The 20177-nt window shown below is 39.2% G+C and overlaps 1 protein-coding gene across 1 annotated transcript; it reads right to left on the reverse strand.

Moving 5' to 3' along the window:
• Positions 1–13082: 13082 nt before the first annotated feature.
• Positions 13083–18278, reverse strand: LOC128916377 (ovomucoid-like). The gene is made up of 4 exons (XM_054217901.1): positions 18212–18278; positions 16043–16062; positions 13740–13867; positions 13083–13215 (listed from the first exon to the last, which is right to left on the reverse strand). The coding sequence occupies exons 1-4, from the start codon at positions 18273–18275 to the stop codon at positions 13170–13172; spliced, it is 258 nt and encodes an 85-aa protein (XP_054073876.1). The 5' UTR covers positions 18276–18278; the 3' UTR covers positions 13083–13169.
• Positions 18279–20177: the final 1899 nt, after the last annotated feature.

A 20177-nucleotide genomic window follows, 5' to 3' on the forward strand; every position in this document is an offset into this window, starting at 1 on the left:
GGGCGGGGGCTTTTTTTGCGGCCGCCATCTTGAGTGCGGCGTCGCGTCCGCCATCTTCGGCGCGTCGCTCAGGTGACCGCCATATCGGTGGCGGCGGGTCATACCCAGGCCTGAGGCAGCTGTAAGGATGCGTGTCTACAGGCCCGCTATCAGGACAGGGATACCCACGTCAGACCCCTGAGAGCATTAAATGCCAGCTGAGGTACAGGGACATAAATTCAGTGTTTTGAAAGAGAAGGAACGAGGGAAATGCTGAAAGATTGGTTAGGAGTTCCAGCACTACAACAGCAACCACACCCGTGTGGCAGTGGACCTCTGAGGTGGCATGGATTAAAATAGCTCACAGGCCACAGTGAGACTCTGAGGTCCCTTTAATTATACCCCAACCCACAGTTCTGTATGAACTGACATGATATCATCTGCAGAGGCTTTTGCCTGTCCCCCAGAGTCCACCTAGTCACTTTTGCCAAAGTGTATTTGCAGCATTTTGTGGGTCTATATGTAGGCCATCTTTTAATCAGTGCATTTGGATTGATCCCAGTAGAAATCACAATTTACTGTACATCTTGCAGGCATATTTCATGCAAACCCCAAGGAGTTGAGTAACAAAACTAATTTATTACTGAGCAGATTATTTGTGGTTTATTTTTTGTGAAGGCCAACATGCAGAGTCACTTACTGGTTTAATGATCATCCCAGAATAATCCAAAACACTGTGTGGTGAAATATGAAGTAGCAAATTTTTAGCTTGCCTTTGCAGAATGATCAGTGAGTCACAGAGAAGCTATTAGAAAAACTCACATGTACAAGGAAGCACTGAGACCATCTCTTTTGAATGATCATACAGCAAACGCATGCAGTAGCATTCACATTTAGTCTGATGTTACTCTTATTTACCCCAACTTTGAAATGGCTTCAGGAAGCGTTCCTGTTTAGCTTTTACTCTTGCATATTAGAAGCAACTCTCACGACTACAAGATCAAATAACTGCTCTGTCCAAGTCTTGTTCCCTCTTGATCCCTCAGCTAACTTCTCACATCATCACTGCTACCTACAGCAAAGAGCAGTAACACCTATCAACTAATACCTCAAACAATCTACCTGGCACATTACATTCCTGTAAGATTCTTTCAGTACAGGGAAAAAAAAAAAGGCAGGAGAAGGCAGCATACAGCAGGAAAAGAATGTGACAGGAATGCATACAGGATAGACTGAATTTAAGCTGGGTTGCTGAAGGGGAGGAAGTGGTACCACTGATGCTGCTGCCGAACATAGTTAGCAACAGCTGTGCAAAACAGGGACAGACCCTCTTCTTGGGAATCGGTGTGGATTTTAGACGCGTCAACAGCAGCATCCAAAAAATTTAGACCCCAAAATATGGGGAAGTAGGCAAGTGAGGCCTCCTCTGAAAAGAAAACAAGAAAAGGGAAACAGTTCATTCAATGGCAGAATTCAAGTGTAGTAATGCTTGTTCCTGCACCTTCTCACCCAAAGGCAGGGGGCATGCCTTTCGTGGCAATAAGAGAAGATTGCAAAAAGGACACAAGAGAGACTAAATTTAAGTAAGGAATTTGGGCAGGGCAGTTTGGTTTAACTGTCATTTAAATTTATGTGTAAACAGTCATAGTATATGAATGATTAGGCAGTTACAAGATAGACAGCAGAAACCAAGAACACCCTCTTTTTTTCTTAACAGAAACCCAGTAACTTATCACATAGATCAGTTATATGCAGACCTTTGAAAGTAGTTTGATGGTTCTCTTTCTTTTTCTCTCCATTGCTACATATGAGAAAGTTTAAAGTTTGAGGCACTTGAGAATACCTGAACTAAAACCCAAACCAATTAGAAACATGAGATACTGAACAGCCATCAATAGAAATACTGCTCTAGTCTTGATCAAATTTGAAATGAAATAGCACACTGCATTACATATTGCACACTACTGAGAAGTTCACAAAGTTAAGAAGCTATTGTTTCTTCAACTAATATTACAGCATTGGCTTTGTTTCCTTTCATCCAGGGTGTTGACACCACTCATTTAGAGCTGGTAGAAGCTATTTAGTCATACATACTACAAGTTTATAATTTAGGGAGGTTTCATAATCTTATTTCTGTAACATAAGTATTATTGAATCAAAAGTAAGAGACCTGAGGGAATTAATACATTCCTTTATGTTTTAAAGAAAAGTCTACAACCTACAGACTCTAATACTTACCAGTCTCCTAGAGAGATGCTTCTAAGCTTTAATCTTCTGAGACAATAAATGCTCTCCATTCCAACTGATGACAAAATTCATCGCTAACTACATACAAAGTGGCTAGTAAAAGCTCATCAACATTTCAAAATTTAAAGCTTCTAAGGGAACAACTTATTAAATACCCATCTAGCTCCAAACAGAAGCTTCAAGCTGAGAAAATCTTCTAACCCCTAACACTTCTACTATAACACCTCATTAACAATTTATGTATCACTTTTCTTGGATATGCCCCTACACCATCAACGTAATTCTCAGAAAATATCTTAGCATACCCTAAACTCCAACATACCACTGTTTTCTTCTAAGAAATCTTTCTCTCCATATTTATAAGATATCGTACCTAATGTGTCTCACCTGCATCCCTGAGTCAGCAGTTAGTATTTTGCTCCTCTCTCCACAGCTGACACCTGATAAAAGTGAACCAAGGGGGTTCTGACATAGAATTCCTTTTAGACATCAGTAGTACTTTCACCAAGGTTTAAATATCTAGCCTCGCATTTTTGTGTCTTCTTCACATTGAAATATTCTCTTTTAACAAGGTTAAACTTTGAAAGAATGAGTTCTATTTTCTGATACACGCATGCCCTTCTTGACCCTGAAAAAGCTCAACAATGTTTTATAAAACCTTTGGGGTTAGCATAGCACTGATATTGTAAAAATATTTACTTCTTATTGCTAATATTGCTGTTGTCTGCCTGTTCCATTGAAATGCCACCATACTGTCTGTAACCATACCTGGATACTCATATCTGCACTGGCCATGTGTTTGGCCATAATTTAAATATCGAGAATTCTGGGACTGTATGTCCTTTCCCTTTAGGGAAGGTGATCTCAGCTTGGACAGTTACGTACCTGTTTGCAATAGTATGAAGTTACCAGATCCATAGTGCTCTTGGCAGTCATGGAGGTTTACAAAGTCATGAAATGACTTCTCACTAATTCTTTAATTATGGAAGGATTTATGGAAAAAATGATGCATGCATTTGTAAAACAAATTCGGCGCTGTGAACTTCAAGTAAATTCATTCACTGGAGAAAGTACCTCTGTAGTGGCAATTGGACCCTTCTGAATTATATTTACAGTTTCATTAATGGGAAGTCCATCTGCTGCCAAGGTGTTTTGGTGCCCCGAGTGGAACTGTCTTATCTTCCCTGACTATAAGCCACACGGAGCTGTCTTCTGTTGACCTGGCTGATGGAAGCTGTTGTGATTTCCTCCAGCGAGAGAGAGACAGTTCAGCTTCCCAGTGAGCACGTTCAGAATAGCTATGTAACATGCTTTGGTTGCTTGAAAACATGGAGGCGTTGCTTAGAAATTCATATAAACTGCTAACTGTTTAATTTCACACAAGTGACAAGGGTTGTCAGGTTTTGTCAGGTTGTGGGAGGATTACAGGGAGCCCTTTGTGGCAGAACATGCCGGTGGCATTGAGAGGTGCGGTCTGCTAACAGTCACTAAATGCACCTCTCCTCTCCTTTAAAAGGGTGCGGAGTCTATTAAAACAACAAGCCTAAGAGGCTGTGCTGCAAGACAGAATTCAAAAATAAAAACAGCTTCCAGAAATACAATAAATTCTTAGTAAGGTATATAACAAAAAATCAAATAGTATAGCATCTCAATGTCTATACTTTTCCCTCAGGCAAACATGGGGTGAAAGGCAATAGGTACAGGGGTGATACTCTGTGATTTCACAGAATTACAAAGGGAGAAAGGAAACTGTGTCCTCCCTTGAGCTTCTGATTTTTTTTGCAGCTCAGACAGGAAAGCTACAGTAAGCATTGGACTCGGAAGGGAGCTATAGTTAAATGTATATTTGGAGTTGGGTGGTGGAAAGAAATTTGCAGCCCCCTGCTTCAGGTTAGGTACGGTTAGGATTGGGGTAGGGAACTGAAGGCCTTCAGAGCTGGAATTAGCTCTTTGTGGGAAATGGGTGAGGACTGGGGCTGTGACGAGCTATAATGCAACACTTAACTAGGAATGGGGAGGAAACTCCCTTGTTTTGTCATTCCCCTGTTCAGAAGGGTGTGGGTCCTTCCCTATCAAAATCCTCAAGCCTTCCTGCAAAGTCACACTGAAGTGTAGTCTGTGGAAGTAAATGCTGCTTCAGTCCTTGCAATGACGGGCTTGTTTACTGTAAGAGTGGAAACCAGCCACAAGAGCGGATACAGCAGGAGAAAAAAACCTGTCCTCCTTCTGTCCTTCTTCCAGCTGTGCTCAGAAAGGGTAGAACTGAGCTGGTGGGAGGCCAGCAGCTGCAGATGTGCTGTTCTTCTCCCAGGAGGTGGCACCTCAGTGGCGTGGATGGGAAAACAGCCTTCCCCATGCCCACATTCTTCTGCCTTCAGGTGCTGCTTCTGGGAGGACTGAAGGAACATGGTCACAGTTTGGCCAAATTAACATAAGGCTTATGTGACATACTTCTCTCTCAAGGGGGGCTGCTGTTCTTTGAGGAATCATTAACCTTTGGGAATGAGATACTAGAGTTATCATGCTTGTAGCTGATGCATTGTGCTTTACTGCTGTATCTCAGAATATCTAGGCCTAACAGGAGGAAAGGGTCATAATTAGTGATCCCTGTGACCATCTTGTGCTGGAATTTTAAAGTCCAATTAAGAAGGGAAAGAAATTTTTTTAGATCTTTTCAGTTTTTCAGATTTTAAGTGCATATTTCTATGTGTTTGCTTGTGTCTCAATAGTTTAACACACCTCGTCGCACAAAACTGAAAAAATATCCCTTTATGGACAGCTGATAAGTTAATTCATTTAACTCGTAGTGCGTATAACTTGCACACAAAGCTTTGCATTACTAGAAATTTTCCAAACTGTCAAAGCATTTATATTCTGTATTATAGAAGTTGAAAGCCTTGTTACGTGCTTATGAGTTGCCAAGAACAGATAGATGCACAGTTTGGATTACTATTTGAATTTGATTATGCTTCCTTTTGAGTGATTCCCAAGGAAAATTGTTACTGCTTCAGTTTCCCAGTTCCTCAAGGAACTGAATCTCAGAACCCAACTGTTACCAGACTTCAGTTGTTTTGATTACGGCCTATTTATCTTCTGCAAAGCAGAAGTGAAATTTTGCTTCTTTAATGATTTTTGCAAGGAAATCTGTAATATTTGAAACTGAGGAAAGGGAAAAAAAGCAGCCAAAAATCTCTATATGGAATTTGTTCAGGCATTATTCCAAAAAGACAAAAGCCATCGGGTACATTAGCACAAGTAAGGATGGCAAGTTTGAATAATGTTCTCTGAAGAGTATCGGAGTTCATTTAATTTCAATTCATTTTAGTACTAGTCTGTTTTGGTTTATATTGGTGGTTGCCTTAGTTGAATTAGAGTTAAAAAAGTGAGACAATGATTAGAGTTGTCAGAAGAGAAGAAAACTAGAGATAATGAATGAGCTCCATGCCACAGAGAATGGTTGGAATAGCCTTTTTGGGAAAGATTCCTAGGCAAGTCTGTCTGTCTCACATTTCTTGATGATCATCATGACTTTTTGTTTTGTTTTGTTTTGTTTTTCATGACAGATATGTATTTTTCTCCATGTGGCTTGTTAAACTCAGAAGAGGACCCTCTCTCTTGTAAGTGCATATGTAGAATCCTATAACCATTTTTTCTTTAAAAACATCTGTATTTCCTTAGTCACCAGTTTCTTTTCCTGCTCCTTGGTTAAACACTATATGTGTGTTGATTGCTGCTCATTACTGAAATACATAGCTTTGGTGCTGATGTATTGTGATTTTTAAAGCTTTGGGGAAAGAGGGCAAATTTTCTGTTTAAACAGAGCACGTGGGAGTCTGCATGTTTTCTGCAAAAGTAATGGGATAGCATTCCAATCTCCTTTACGGTTAAAGGTGTCAAATCTGTTAGGAAAAATTATTTTTTCTATCTTTTCCTAAGCTTACATACTAATGTGATCAGAGTTAATTTGGCACAATATCCTGGTTGTTTACCCATTCCGTTAGCTCAAGACTTGCTTTTAATCCTCTCCCATCTATTTTTTTTTTATATTGGAGCTAGCCGAAGAATGTTCTAAAGCAAGAGATTGCCATGAAAATGCAAATTCAATAAAATCTTAAACTTTTAAGATGTCTCCTTCTTGGCACATGGCTGAAATAAAGAGTGCTAAGTGTTGAGAACTTCACTGGGATTTTGGTGGTGACATTTTTTTTCACCAGTTCTCTTTGCAGCCACAAGTTGCAATGTCTTATGGAATAAGATCTTATGATCTTAAGATCAAATAGTTGAAAATGTCTTCTGCTTACGTTCTCTAAGTTGTGACACTAAGGGCCTGGTTTTTTCCAAATACTTATTATTAAAAGATTCAGAAACACCAAATAACTGCAGTAACTAGAAACAGTCAACACGCATGAGATAACCTTTGAGCTATTTAGTGTAAACAGCCTGAGCAGTATCACACTGGTTTTAGAGCAGGTTTAGAATGTAGCTCTCCAGGCTGACCAGACACTGATACACCATAATGAAGCCAGTTGAATGTGAATTATATTCCATTATACTTCACCAGTCAGTCACCTGGTATTATCTTCAATCCAGAGACACGGGATTCTGGTCTGATCTAAAGAATGATTTATGCAATAGCAACTGGAGAGCACAGCTGGCAATTTTTCATCTTGCCTTTGATGTTTTTAAGAAGGTAATTGCTAGTGTAGGAGTCAGGAGACCTGGATGTTGGTTCTGGCTCACCCATACATCTCTGATATATAAGAGGCTTTGACCAAGGTGGCTACATTCCCCCTCAGCAGTTTCTCTGCGATCTTAGGGGCATCCTAAGATCTCTGAGATCTTAGGGGCAGGGTCCATCTCTTATATTGATCATGTGCAACATCAGCGCTTTTCATCTGCTGTACTTACATGCTAGAACAAAGACTGTAACAACAGCATCAGCAATCGACAGTAACAACAATATCAGAAAATACAGTATGGGCTTTACAGACAGGTGAAGTAGCTTTATTGCACTGGCATTTTCTTTTTTGGGAATCCAACCCATCTGATTTTCAGGCCTGTATTTCATTACCTCTTGTCATAGAAGCGCAAAAAATGTTGTAAGACCTTACTGTCTTCCTTTTCCTCCACACATAAACAGATACATCAATGACACATCCGTAACTTTTCAGTTTTGAAAACTCTAATCCTTAATGAGTGCAAGGAGATCTGCTCTATTTTTCCATTCAAAGCCAATATCTGGCTACCTCTGTTTTATTTTCTGATCTAGCAAACAGGATCTGAACATGTTTCATCAGCTCACTCAAGCTACATACATTTTTCCTTCCCCATATTTGTATGTCGTTGCTCCATCACACAAACTTGACTGTCCAGATTGTCCAGCCGCTTCAACATTTTCTTCAGATGTCACTTACAGCAATTTGCAAATCATGTTCTTTGCTCTGGTGTGTGGCAAAAGCTGGTATGCTTCTCAACGTTATCTGCAGCTATGGGCCAGCACATAATGCTAGGAGGAGATGATAAAAAGCCCTCTATGTTGGAAAGTATTGGTCTCCAGCTGCTCTCATCTCCTGTTTCATGTCAGAAATTATCAGAAACAAATTAGAGTCCCAGGGGTCTGTGGTAAATGCGGGGGTCTGTGGTGGGCTATTTTAGACCTCTAACTTACAGGGCTCTGCATCACCCTTGTGGATGTGCATTGGCTGCACAGGAAACTTGGTGTCTTGGGTCCACAAACACAGTCAATTGAATATCTCGATGTACTAAAGCAAATGGTGTGAATATCCACTTAGGCTATAACAAGCAGAGATAGAAGGCAGAAAATATCCTGAAACTGTCTGCTGGATTTTCTGACATCATGATGAAACATCAGAGTTTGCTTTGTTTTCTCAATTTGATCTTTTTCAGTCAAGAAACATTCAGGCAAGGTGACCTGTTGTGAGAATCTTTTTAGGTTGACTGTTCAGAGCCACAAGCCTTTGAGCTGTGAGAAACTTTTACAATATTACCTCGCTCATTTATGTTCCTACTGCCTAATTGCTGGGACCTTGTTTCCAGATAAACAGAATTCATGATAGTGGTGCCTTTAGTCTGTGTCCTAGGATAGACAGAAGAATTTTCTGCCAACGTCCTCCATTAATTCCTCTTATTCAGTACTAAAAGAATTAGGTTCCTTACCTTTCTTAGCTTATCTCTTTTAACAGGAAACAAGTCTATCTGATGAACAGTAACATTTCATACTGGCACATTTTTTGCTGCCACTGATTTGTCTTTAGTTTCAGTACCAGCCTACATCCTTATGCTTTACATATGTCCTAATCCAAATGATGATAGTCAGAGCCATCTGACTAGCCTCTTTCACTGGTCCATGCACACAGCCCTTAAGCCTTGCTGTTCTTGTGCCACGAGCACTTGTGGCTGTAAACAACAGTTTCTTATTACCTTAGCACAGATTTACAATTTATCTCTTTACCAGCAACATATCTTATTAATGCTGAAGGTACTAAAGTGAGAGAAAGAAAAAATGCATTGAAAGTACCTGAATAGCCTGGTGACCCAATGGAGGATTTCTATTGCATTGCTTTTCTAGACAGAATTCTTACTTGCAACTTCAAGACATGGCAACTTCACTGGATTCTCAAAGGTTTTTAGAAAATATTTAAATGGTATGTAATGTCTCTATCTTTGGCCAGAGAAAAATGGAAAAAACCCTCTCATGTCAGTTTACATCAGTATCTTCGTAATATATGCCACCATTCTGGTGTTCTCCATCATTTATTCACAGAAGTTCACTATAGGTTGAAAGAGAATTGGAAGACAATCCTATAAACCACTAAAATAGTCTCTGTGACTTTGTATTAGAAGTACAAGGATTTCCAGCCTCTTTATTTCATAGAGAAGACAAAAAGATGCCATCTGCACCTAACACTTTAGTAGTGTTTCAGTCAGCCTGTAGGATTCTTGAGTACATGGCTTAGCTGAGTCTTGCTTTGTCTTCTCCACTAAGCCATCATGGGAAAAGAAAGAAGGCAGTGTGGTCTATGTGTGTTTCACTAGAGATTTTTTCAGCTAACAGATGTGTCCTTAGGAATCGGCAAAGATTATATTGCTCTGGTTTGTGCAGTAAAGTAAGCCCGAGGAGATAACAAGGAGAAGGAATGGACAAGTGCTTTCCAGCTTCCTAGTTTAAAGTCTTTCCTGGGCTTTTTTCTCCTGAAGGTTTCCTCTCATTTTTCCTAAGATTTGTTACATTTCATCTTTAGCTTCCCTTGTTGTGATAATGTATTTTACCTTCCATAAAAAGTAATCCTCTTTGACTTGATTTCCGTTACTTCTCGGCATTTGATATATTAATCTCCAATATAGTCTATCTACATCCTGTCTTCCCTTTCTCTGTTTGGTGTCAGGGTGGGGCCTAATTGAGCAGAAGAGATGAACAAAATTCAAGACATTGTATGAGATGTTAAACTCTAGTCTATACATGTTGATCTCTGTTTGGTAGATTCCTGTATCAAATTAAAACATTGTCCATTAGTTCTGCTTGATATTCACCCATCTGCCCATGGTGTTGTCACTGCCACCGTTTGAGAATGCTTGAACATGCCAAGTTTCATCATCTGAGATTTGTTGCATCCATTCTTAACTAATGCAGAAGGAAGGCCTGCTTTCCAAAGCAACCGCGAGTGTAAATTACATTTGAAAATGTGTCATTCTGGTAACTTGCTTCAGTGGTTTGGACAGTCTCATGAAAAAATTATTTGCCCAGAGAAGTTGTGGATGCCCCATCCCTGGAAGTGTTCAGGACCAGGCTGGATGGGGCTTTGAGCAACCTGGTCTAGTGGGAGGTGTCCCTGCCCATGGCAGGGGGGTTGGAGCTAGATGGTCTTTAAGGTCCCTTCTAACCAAAACCAGCCTATGATTCTATTTTAAATATATCCAAGAGAACATAGTTCATAGCAACGTAAACTTCCCACAATGAGAAAATACTGATGATGGAGGGACTAAATAAAGAAATATATGTGATAGAAATTTGCTATCTGTTGAGGCTCTCTTTTTTATGTATGTAATGAACATTTGGTTTCATGGAAATGGCCTTTATTAACTAAACCTTTGTTAACAAAGTGCAAAGATGAAGAATGTAAATGTGAGTTGTTCTGGCAGCTTTTCTGGAATAACATCGATAAGTTGGCATTGTAGGTAACTATACGTTGCTTTTAATGAACTGTGCTTTTTCTGTTTCATGAACAGCATGGCTCCTGAAGATGAGCCCCTCCACCACTTCTCCCCACCCACACCACACATAAAGTCTGATTTTATTAAGAGAAGTACACCAGCAGAAACACATTCTGGGAGGTACCATGACGAGAGTGACCACACTCCTCGGTCTAGGAACTTTATGTTCCTCACATACTTGTGTGATCCACCATTCAGAGCACTAGTCCATCCTTTGACACATGAAGATGCTAATTAATCCTGACTTGAGTTACAAAGAGAAGGGGACTGTGGTCTATGCAGAAACTCTTAATCCATCTTCATTAGTCTCAATGTTTAAGTTTCCAATTTTATCCTGGCACTTGGCTAAGATTGTTGTTCTAAACTGATAACCTCAATAGAACATCAAAATTAATATCTTCTGCTTATGCATCATCTAGAAAATAACATGCCCATTTGCCCCTTTCTAAAAGATGAGAGTTAAAGCAAAGACCACAGGTAGCCTCCAATCAGTTTCAGTGACCTTTGAATGATCCAGAGTGTTGAGTAGGTTTTTAATGCACTAAGAGCACCACTGTCACTTATAAAGGAGTTTGAAGCCTCCCGCAGTGGGGAATAAACCCCATTCCATCTCAAAAACAGTCCCTAGGCTCCTGTTCTGCTACCTGTGGTTTCATGAGACACACCAGTGACTGGGAACAGCATATAATAACGTTAAGAAATCCATCTGGCCAAGATTTCTGTAACATTCGGTAGCTACTGCTATTTTGCCCAGAAAGGCGATGCATTAGGGGACCCTGTACAGTCAGGAGAAAGAAGTCCCTTGTTAAATCCACTCATTATTTTGTATTATTTGACATAGAAATGCAGAGTATTTACTTTATATGTTGTTTGGTTGGTTGGAAAATGGCACTTAATTTACATACTTAATCTAGCATTTCATTAATCCTCAGTTTTTTCTTTAATTTTTTTGTTGTCTTCAGCTTTATCATTGTTCCAGAGGTACTGAGTGTAATAAGCAATTAGCATTAAAATAGCTCAGCCAGTTTATGTTATAAATCAGACTAGAGACTAGCCTTACATCAGTGTGTACTAGCAAATTAAACAGAGCCTCTCTCATCCAGAGGCCAGCTAGTTGAGTCTAGTCACATCTCTGCTATGAAATCATTTTAGCTTCTAAAACAGGATGCCTTCACCCAGTTTCCTGTCGGGAAATGGTCTCTAGCCTCCCACGATGTGCCTGAGAACTGTTGTGAAGAATTTTGATCCAAGACAGAATCATGCCAGGGCCATGCTAACAATTTCAAAGGAAAAATGATGAAATTCCAGTGCTCACAGCTGTGTCCTGGCACTGTTTAATTCTTTGGTAAAGAAGTAGCCTGTGAAAGACTCTGTCTTTGGTTGTTAATCAGCATCACAAAGTCCAACAGCCTCTTCTCTACAGGGAACGAGGGTGATGTTCTCAGCTCTGCTAGGAGAAAGAGCACATACTAACACCATGGACCAACAAATCCTTTTGGTCCGTCCATTACAGGATGCAGTCTGCCTGATGCTACAGTGACATTCCAGCACTGGAACAGTTAGGCTTGCTTTCAAAGGCAAGGGCATGAGCTTCTTTCCTCATTTTCCGTTCTTTTGAAGTATGACTCTTAACTCCAGCTCAACCAGAGTACCAGACAGAAATGATATCCAGATTCTAGTTCCAAAATTTTCTTCATGTGTAAGCCCAGTAAATTCAGCCCTTGACAGACTGTGCAAGTGTAAAAGAGATAAACTAGCTTAATAATGAAGAAAATAAGGATGTAAGAGCAGAACAGAAATTTATTTAGGTCTGAAAGCAGCCAATTTATCAGAAGTTAACAGAATAATTGAAGATCACATTTAAACGACAGAATTTAAAGCTTATACAGTCTTACAGTTTACCATATTTTTTTAATTTGAAGGAAAAAAAGAGCAATATTGTCGGGTAAATTCCAGTAATATGAGGCCATCTAGTGCATGTTATCGGTGTTACAACTTTTGTTCCAGACTGTTTTTTTTACCTCCGGCCCTAGTTCCCACTCTATGATTATTTGCTGTAACTTGGGAAATATCTCATTTGTGAATAATGGATGCAATTAACTTATCCTCTAGAATGGTCAAGATGGACAAAAAAAAGAAAGAGTCAACATTTATTTTAATAACCATGCAATCTAAGTAGCTAAACAACATATATAGATCATAATTGTACAAAGTTAGAAGAAAACTGAGAATTTAAAGTTCAGCTACAAAACTGGAAGAGTCGAAGCACTGCCTAGGAAAGCTGAAGCCTTTGAAAAAGAAGTATCTGCAAAAGTTTTGGAAAAATGAAAGAAAACGCTTCACCAACAAGGAAAGCAGAGGCAACGTCTGCACTGATTTGTGTCCACTAAAATCAGGTGGTGGTGTCAGAAGATTTGAACTTTAACTGTGGAGAAAAATATGTAATGAAGGGGTCATGAAAACCAACTTGCTACAGAAACAAGAATACTCCTGAGAATCCCAAGGAAGTGCTTTGCAGAGAGGACAGAAGTGTCAGTCCCAACACTCTGGAGCAGAGAGAGGCAGCAAAGGACAGAGCACAGCTGAAAAGCCTATTTTGTGCTTTGTTTGCCATCATCAGAACAGGCAGGATGAATGAAATTAAATTAAGATATTGTGATAAGGCAGTGTAAAGCTGTTCTCAGCACTCTTCTATGTCACGCAGAATTCATTCAGCATACCCCTGCTTGCTTCATATGTAAGGCACCTCTACTTCTTCTGCAAAGGAAAGGAAGGACATAGACATTGCAGATATTAAGCATAACCTTATGAACTAAAATCTCTCTGAAGTCTTCAGCCAAAAACTTGCTAACAGAGAAGATGCTATCAACATTTGTAGGAGACAGGAAGGCACTGATCTGTAAACAGTTTTCTTTTCAAAATTATGTATTTTATCCATACAAAGCGAGATATTTCCGGTATCACTTTTGAATTCTTAAATGACCAGATTTGGGTTCAGGTGCCTTGTTAGCCCTGTGTTGCCCATTGGACTATCCTCTTTACTGTCTGACTTCTACAGTTTCTGCTAGGATAGGAAGTTGCTCACACAAATGTCAAGGTCATTTGTTTAGATCAATTGGACCTTATTGGTGAGAGAAGCAATTAGTCTATAAACATTTGGCAAAGAAGCAGAGGAGTAGTGACCCTGAAAAAAATGATAGCACTTAGGTGGAATGGACATACCAGATAGCTAATCTCAGATTTTGGCTTATTCAGGAGTAGTTACATAGTATTGTACTTACAGGACTGCTTTACAGAAAGAACATTTGTTGTTATATGTTTTCCCATCAGAGCCGCAGAAAGGTTGATAGAGTCTTTCGCAGTAAATAGGTCTTCCTCTCTCTAACCTTTTGTATTCACTGCAGTCTACCTGCAAATACAGTATCATTTTTCTTTGAATCCATCTTTCTCACATTCTCCATTCATCTACAGAAATAATAAATATATTAATTTTTTGGACAAGCTTGTTAGCTGCTCTAGAGCAGCACAGTCAGTGGTGCTCCACTGTCTGTATTAGCTGAGCCTAAGCCTCAAAAAAGAAACTTCTGACAGAGATGTGTGTGATGCTACCGATGTCAGGTACTGAGCACCTTCAGGGACTTTGCTGTCTGTCTGAATAAGAATACAGCCACTGGAAAAAATACAGTCCCTTTTCCATCTACGGAAAAGTTGAGTCTTAATATTTTTTTTCTACCTGAGTGTAATTGTCAATAAATTCGGGTTGAGATTAGTTCTCAAGGATGTGAGGCATTTCTGTCTCTTTATTACACAAGTAGCAGCTCTTGACACTTTTTACACTGGTGAACGGATCTGCTGAAGCAGAATTAAGTAAAATCCTATTTAAGAATTATCACGAAAACAAATTGTTGGAAAACCCTCATCTAATAGTGGAACTGTATTCATTACAGACTTATATATGAAAATGGGAGTACAAACTAATAAAAGAAACGACTGAAAATGCTCCTGTCCTGTTTTTGAAGCTCAATCTTCTCCTCTCAAGTGAATGTCATTCCAGGTATTTGAGAAACAATTACTTCCTTGTGCAGTGCACATAGCCTATTTAATGTGCTGTTTGTCACCCTCAAAAGCCTAGGGCTTGCTTGCCTAGGAAATCACCTGTCCTTATAGGCGCTGTTGTAACTAAAATTTTTGCTGCTAGTCTAGTGACAATTTGAAGCATATTAGTCTTTGGAGGGACACTATGGCTAGAGCTTTTCCTTTCTGAAAATCTAGCCAAAATATGTCTTATAAATGCATATATTTAAAACAGAACCCAGCCTTGCTATTCTCTTGTTATGGCATGATTTTTTCCCCTTCATTCCAACTCTTAGTGAATGACAGGAGTGTTACTTCAGCCAAACCCTGATTATATGATTGGTTTTATGCTAGTCTTTGCCCAGGGTCTACAGGTGTGAAGTGAGGAGCTGTGTGTGGTCAGGCCCTTCAGCAGCCCAGCCATGGGTCAGCACAGACTGAGAGGTCTCCACTGGCAAAGAGAGTCATTAGACAATCACTGTTTCTGGTATCATGGGCTTAAATGCAGTGTGCCATTAAAAAAAAAAAAAAAGAAAAAAAAAGGCACATGGGATGTTAGTTTACCAGGTTTTCCCTTAATTTGGGCCTTTCCCTCTCCTCCAAAGCCCTGGCTGCTCACACATTTCAAATTCTGTGGCTGGAAAGCAGGAGGCAGACACCTAACCCCAATTGCAAAAGCAGGTCAGAAACTTGACATAACTGACAGGTTTCCACAACGTAACCCAGCAGAGGCAGTGGCATGGGAGGGAATCTCTGTAGCTTGTAAATTATCATTTTAAAACTAGTTAACCACCAACTTGTGAGAGGCAAGGGCCAGCTAATACGAAAGCTAGAAATTAAGTGAATTTACCCCATATATATATGTGTGTGTGTGTGTGTGTGTGTGTGTGTGTAATGGCTGGTAAAACAGACAAGATACTTCGTTTGGTGTGGAGAATGGAACAGGCTCTTCCTGAAAAAGTATTGTATATCTTGGTGTAGTTTTAGGCATTAGAGACCATACATATTGTGCTAGTATGGGACCAGCTCTGTGTGTGTGCGTGTGAGTTTCCACTCCCTGCTACAGTCCACTGGACTCCCAAAGGGTTTGTCTCTGCTCATCTGAGTCAGGATTTTTATTGCTTCGTGCCTTATTTCTTTCAGAGGCTGACCTCAGGATGGGCACTCTAGCATAACCGGCGAGAAATTAAAATCTCTAGGTTGATTTAGGAACTGAAAATCACTAAGAAAGCCTTGTAGTGTTATCACCAGATAAATATTTTAAAAGTCTTGATTTCTCTCACTTAAAATTTGGCCTTGCCCAATTTCTTGCCCCAACTGCATTACAGATAAAAACATATGGAAGTTGCCAAGGCAGCTGTATGGAAACCACGTATCTGAAACTCAAGGATTTCTCTCTGAAATCTCAATACTTTGGCAGTATTTAACTAACGTTTAATATTTTTCTTCTGACCTTATGTTGTTACAAACTATATACTTTTGTCCAGAAATAAAGGAAAAAATTACTCACCTCATCCTTTTTGGCAGCATCTGCAATATAAACAGAATCACAAAAGATAAAATAAAAAACATTGTTGATGAACATTCAGTTTGCACTGAGATGATTTCATTACTATCAACCCTTCCAGCAACACAAAGTCTCTTACCTCCTTGAAAGTAAATACTGACATAGTTTTTCAGTGTTTAATAAGATACAGGTGTCAGGACCTATTAAACAAGTGGACCTTGTTGTATTGTTTACCTTAGAAATCTGTGTCAGCAGCTAGAACAGCCTTTGTTTTCAGAGGGAATGGAGGCTATTATTCCCCTTTTCACCAGAGAAAGACTGAAGACCCAGAAGTCAGTATTTTGCTCAATGGCCAGACTTTTTAGGATAAACTAGTTGTTGAGCATGACTGAGTTTTAATTCCCAAGTTCATTAAAAAAAAAATTATATGTGGCCGTAAACAAATCACATGGTCCTTTTAAACTTTGTTTTTCTGTCAATAATGAGGATAATATCTTCATTGAAATGTAATACTATATATATATAATAATGATAATGCAATTCGGATCACAAACCACTTTAAAAAGTGTTTTCCCTTGACAGTCGATGTGGATTCTAAACTATATTGCTGAAGGATTGGCTCCTATTTTGTATATACGTGGCGTCTAATATAATGGAGCCCTGTTCTCAGGTGGGGCTTCAAAAAGCTCCTTCAAAACAATGATAATTACACCTCCCATAAAGTAATCAAGTAACATTGGCACGTCTCCATTATGATGACACATTTGTTACTTTCTTTAGGAATGTATTTTGTTCTTCTGTCCTGTAATTGTCATTCTGTGGCTTCCAAGGGATAAAAGTTATCAGGCAGAGGCTTCTGTACAGAAGGAGCAGGAAGAAAATGCATTATGATATAAAAGGCAATACAGCTCTTGCACTTGTCTTTCTGACTAAATGTAGCTTCTTTTAATGTCTAAAGCCATTAAGCTTTCCACTGAAACTTCCTTTCATGGGGCTGCTTACATCTGCTCATCAAATAAAGCTGTCCAAGGTAAAGAAAACTAGCAGAGATAATACTCCATGTCAAATTTCAGTCTATGTCACCAGAAGTTTGACTGAGTTTTCATTATTCTGGAATTGGATCAGATTTAATCCACTTCCACAAAAACATTAAGATATTTTTCTCTGGTAACCTTTTAGTACCCACCGTGTATTTAAGAGTCAATGCAAAAGAGATGTGGCTCAAAAAATATTGATCCTTAAAGTTCTAATGCAGAAAAGATAAACTAGAAAGTTCAAGGAAGGAATATGCTGGAATTCTTATGAAAGCAGTATTTATTTTTTTTCCTGCAGTTAATGAAACACTGTTTGGAAGAACAGTTTCCGTTAAAAGCATGCCATTTCATTGACATTCATGTTTTTCATAAAAATTTAAATTTTGAGACAGCTTTCAAAGCGAACTTTTCACAGCTATTCAAAATGAAAAAATATTATTTTGTTTTGTAATTTTCATTTTGTTTTAACATTTTCATTGTTTTGCTTCTTTAACTTTCATAATGCTATTGAACTGCTATACTACTAGCGGAGAAGATTTGGACTCTCCTCTTTCAGTTATTCTGAATTTACTTATTTTTCTATATCTTTCTTTTTTTTGTAGTTTTTGTCTAAGAAAAAATAAATTACCAAGTGACGGCTCAAGAATTTCCTTCCAACTCCCTGTTTTACCATAGAGTAACTTGTGCCTCAAAGCTCTCCCCAGTCTGGCAAACTAACATCATAAAGAGGTTATTCACAGCCATATTATGTGGCCTGTGCATAATCAACTGTCTCTTGCTTGCTCAGTTTGGTAGGAGAAGGATGTCATCAGCTCCAAGCTCCCTGCTCAGATGGAAATAAAAAATAACTAGGTAAAAACCTACTGTAGTTCTGAGGCTTTACAGTTCACTTTTTAGTTACCATGCAGAATGCAGCTCTGATTCACACCACCATCAAGGAATAGGTTTCATCTACTTAAGTTGGCAGCTGTAAAGCTGGTGCAATACTGCGTGCTAAATAGTGCAGAAGCATAACATTTCACTTGCTTTCTGCCACCCAAGTCCAGCAACCATTGCTTACTATCCCAGTAGACTGAGAAGCTTCCATTGTTTGAACATTAGAACTATAATATATTGGGAATTAAAAAAGGTTACTTACTTGCTAAGCAAAGAACTGCCAGGGTGAGGAGCACAAAGGCGCCTGTTATCTTCATGGCAGACATGGGTCCTTGACCTGTTTCACAGCCAATCTGTGCTCTAAGTATTCCAGTACACTTAGCTTAAATGTGTATTCGTGTATCCGTGAGAGCAGATATATATATACGCACGCACAAAGAGCAGGAACCCTGATGATGAAATCCCTCTTGTAGAGAGGGTAATTAGAAGAAGGTGTTGCCCATGGGTAGTGTCAATAAGAATGTCTTCTGTACAACATGAAGGTCATAAGTACAGGGCAAAGATGAGTGTCACAGCATGGATTGTGTTGATAAAGGAGATGTATTGTACTTTTCTAATCCCCTTGCCTAATTAACTGTTCCATCTCCATTATCAAGTTCAAGGAGTGACTCAGTAAGGTGGTTCCTTAGTGCTGTCCTGTTACTGCCATATTGGCCCTTAGAGCTGAACACAATTCACAGGAAAAAAAAAATAATTCTTACTGGTTGTGTTCCGAAAGATTCTTACTAGTAGAGCTGAAATGCTTGATCCCTATTCCTTTGAAATTTTGGAGACCCTTGTCACTAGCTGTGGACAGAGGTGATGCTGGTGAGTATTGCCATGCACTGAACCCTTTCAGACTGCTCTGTCATAGTAGTTGCTGCTTGGAAAAGTTGATGTTTCACGTGAATACCCTCACCTTCACACACAGCCCAGGAGATCCCCCAGTCTTTTCAGCGTTCTTCTGCCTTTAAGGTTCAACCAATTTAGAGATCAGATGCAGTGCTTTGTAACAGGAGGAGCAAAGATATCACATTGCACTGCCTAGCAAAGAGAAGTGATGAGTTCTCAGCCATTGTGCATCCTGCGGAGTTACTGCCTAGTTTGCTGTCATGGAGATATGGAGAAGATCCTCTGCCTGTCCATCTTCTCCTTTGTTGCTATTTCCAGCACAATAGCTATCATATCATGTGGGATTCTTTAAACAAATCTAGCATGGTGTGACTTAACCAATAGGCATAATTTTCTGTTTTTTATAATACAGACTAGGTGTACTATATATAATACAGACTATAATATAGACAGTCTCAATGGGAAACTCAGATCTGAGTCTTAATTATCATAAAGTTCAAAGTAATGTGGAGTTCTGAGCCTATAGTAATGTGGAGTTTAGAACCTGTAGGAAGGCTCATCCTTCCAGAAATGCCTTCTCTTTAGTTATTTGCAATGTAGACATGCAAATTGTCTCAATATGAAAGATCCCTTTGCCCTACTGCAATTCACAGTATCTCAGTGATCACCTTGCAAAAGAGCCTGGGGCTTTTTCCCCATTCAGGAGTTAGGGTCATATATGGTAATTTCACTAAGGCAGAGGGACTGAAAGTTCTTACAGAAAGGGTTTTAACAGGTGAAGTAGACCTTTTATGTCAAGTGGGCCCCACTAGCTCATCTGGAAACGAAGAGGGATCACATCACCTTGTCTTTAAAAATGTAGGTAATGAATAAATGGTTAATTTTTCATCACTTAATGGGACAGAAAAAACAGAGGCCACCAAATTCCAGTTCCGGGATTGGTAAAGATCTGGTTTGAGGTGGAGGCCTGTAGATATTTTTTTTAAATGCCCTTACTTCAGTGATTTCATTTTACATTTTTGTTTGTTCTTAACTTGGACATCCGTGCATATTCCTGTGAGATGGATACCACAAAAGACAGTCTGTGATTTAAATTGGGGTTGATCTGGATTCTGCTACTGTGGGATGTCAGTGAAATTTTTGTTCTGGAAAGTCCAAAATTTTCTGAAGAGCTTGGCATACAGCATGTATAAACTCATGGAGAATATTCAGAACACGTTTGTTGGTTGGTGGACAAGACAAGGCAACAAGAGCAAAACCCCAAACAACCCAGAAGGTACTCCTTGTCTGCATAGCTTTGAGTAAACAAGATTCTTGAAGATATCTTGAAACTATAA

This window comes from Rissa tridactyla, chromosome 11 (assembly GCF_028500815.1).
Source record: "Rissa tridactyla isolate bRisTri1 chromosome 11, bRisTri1.patW.cur.20221130, whole genome shotgun sequence".
Taxonomy (NCBI): Eukaryota; Metazoa; Chordata; class Aves; order Charadriiformes; family Laridae; genus Rissa; species Rissa tridactyla.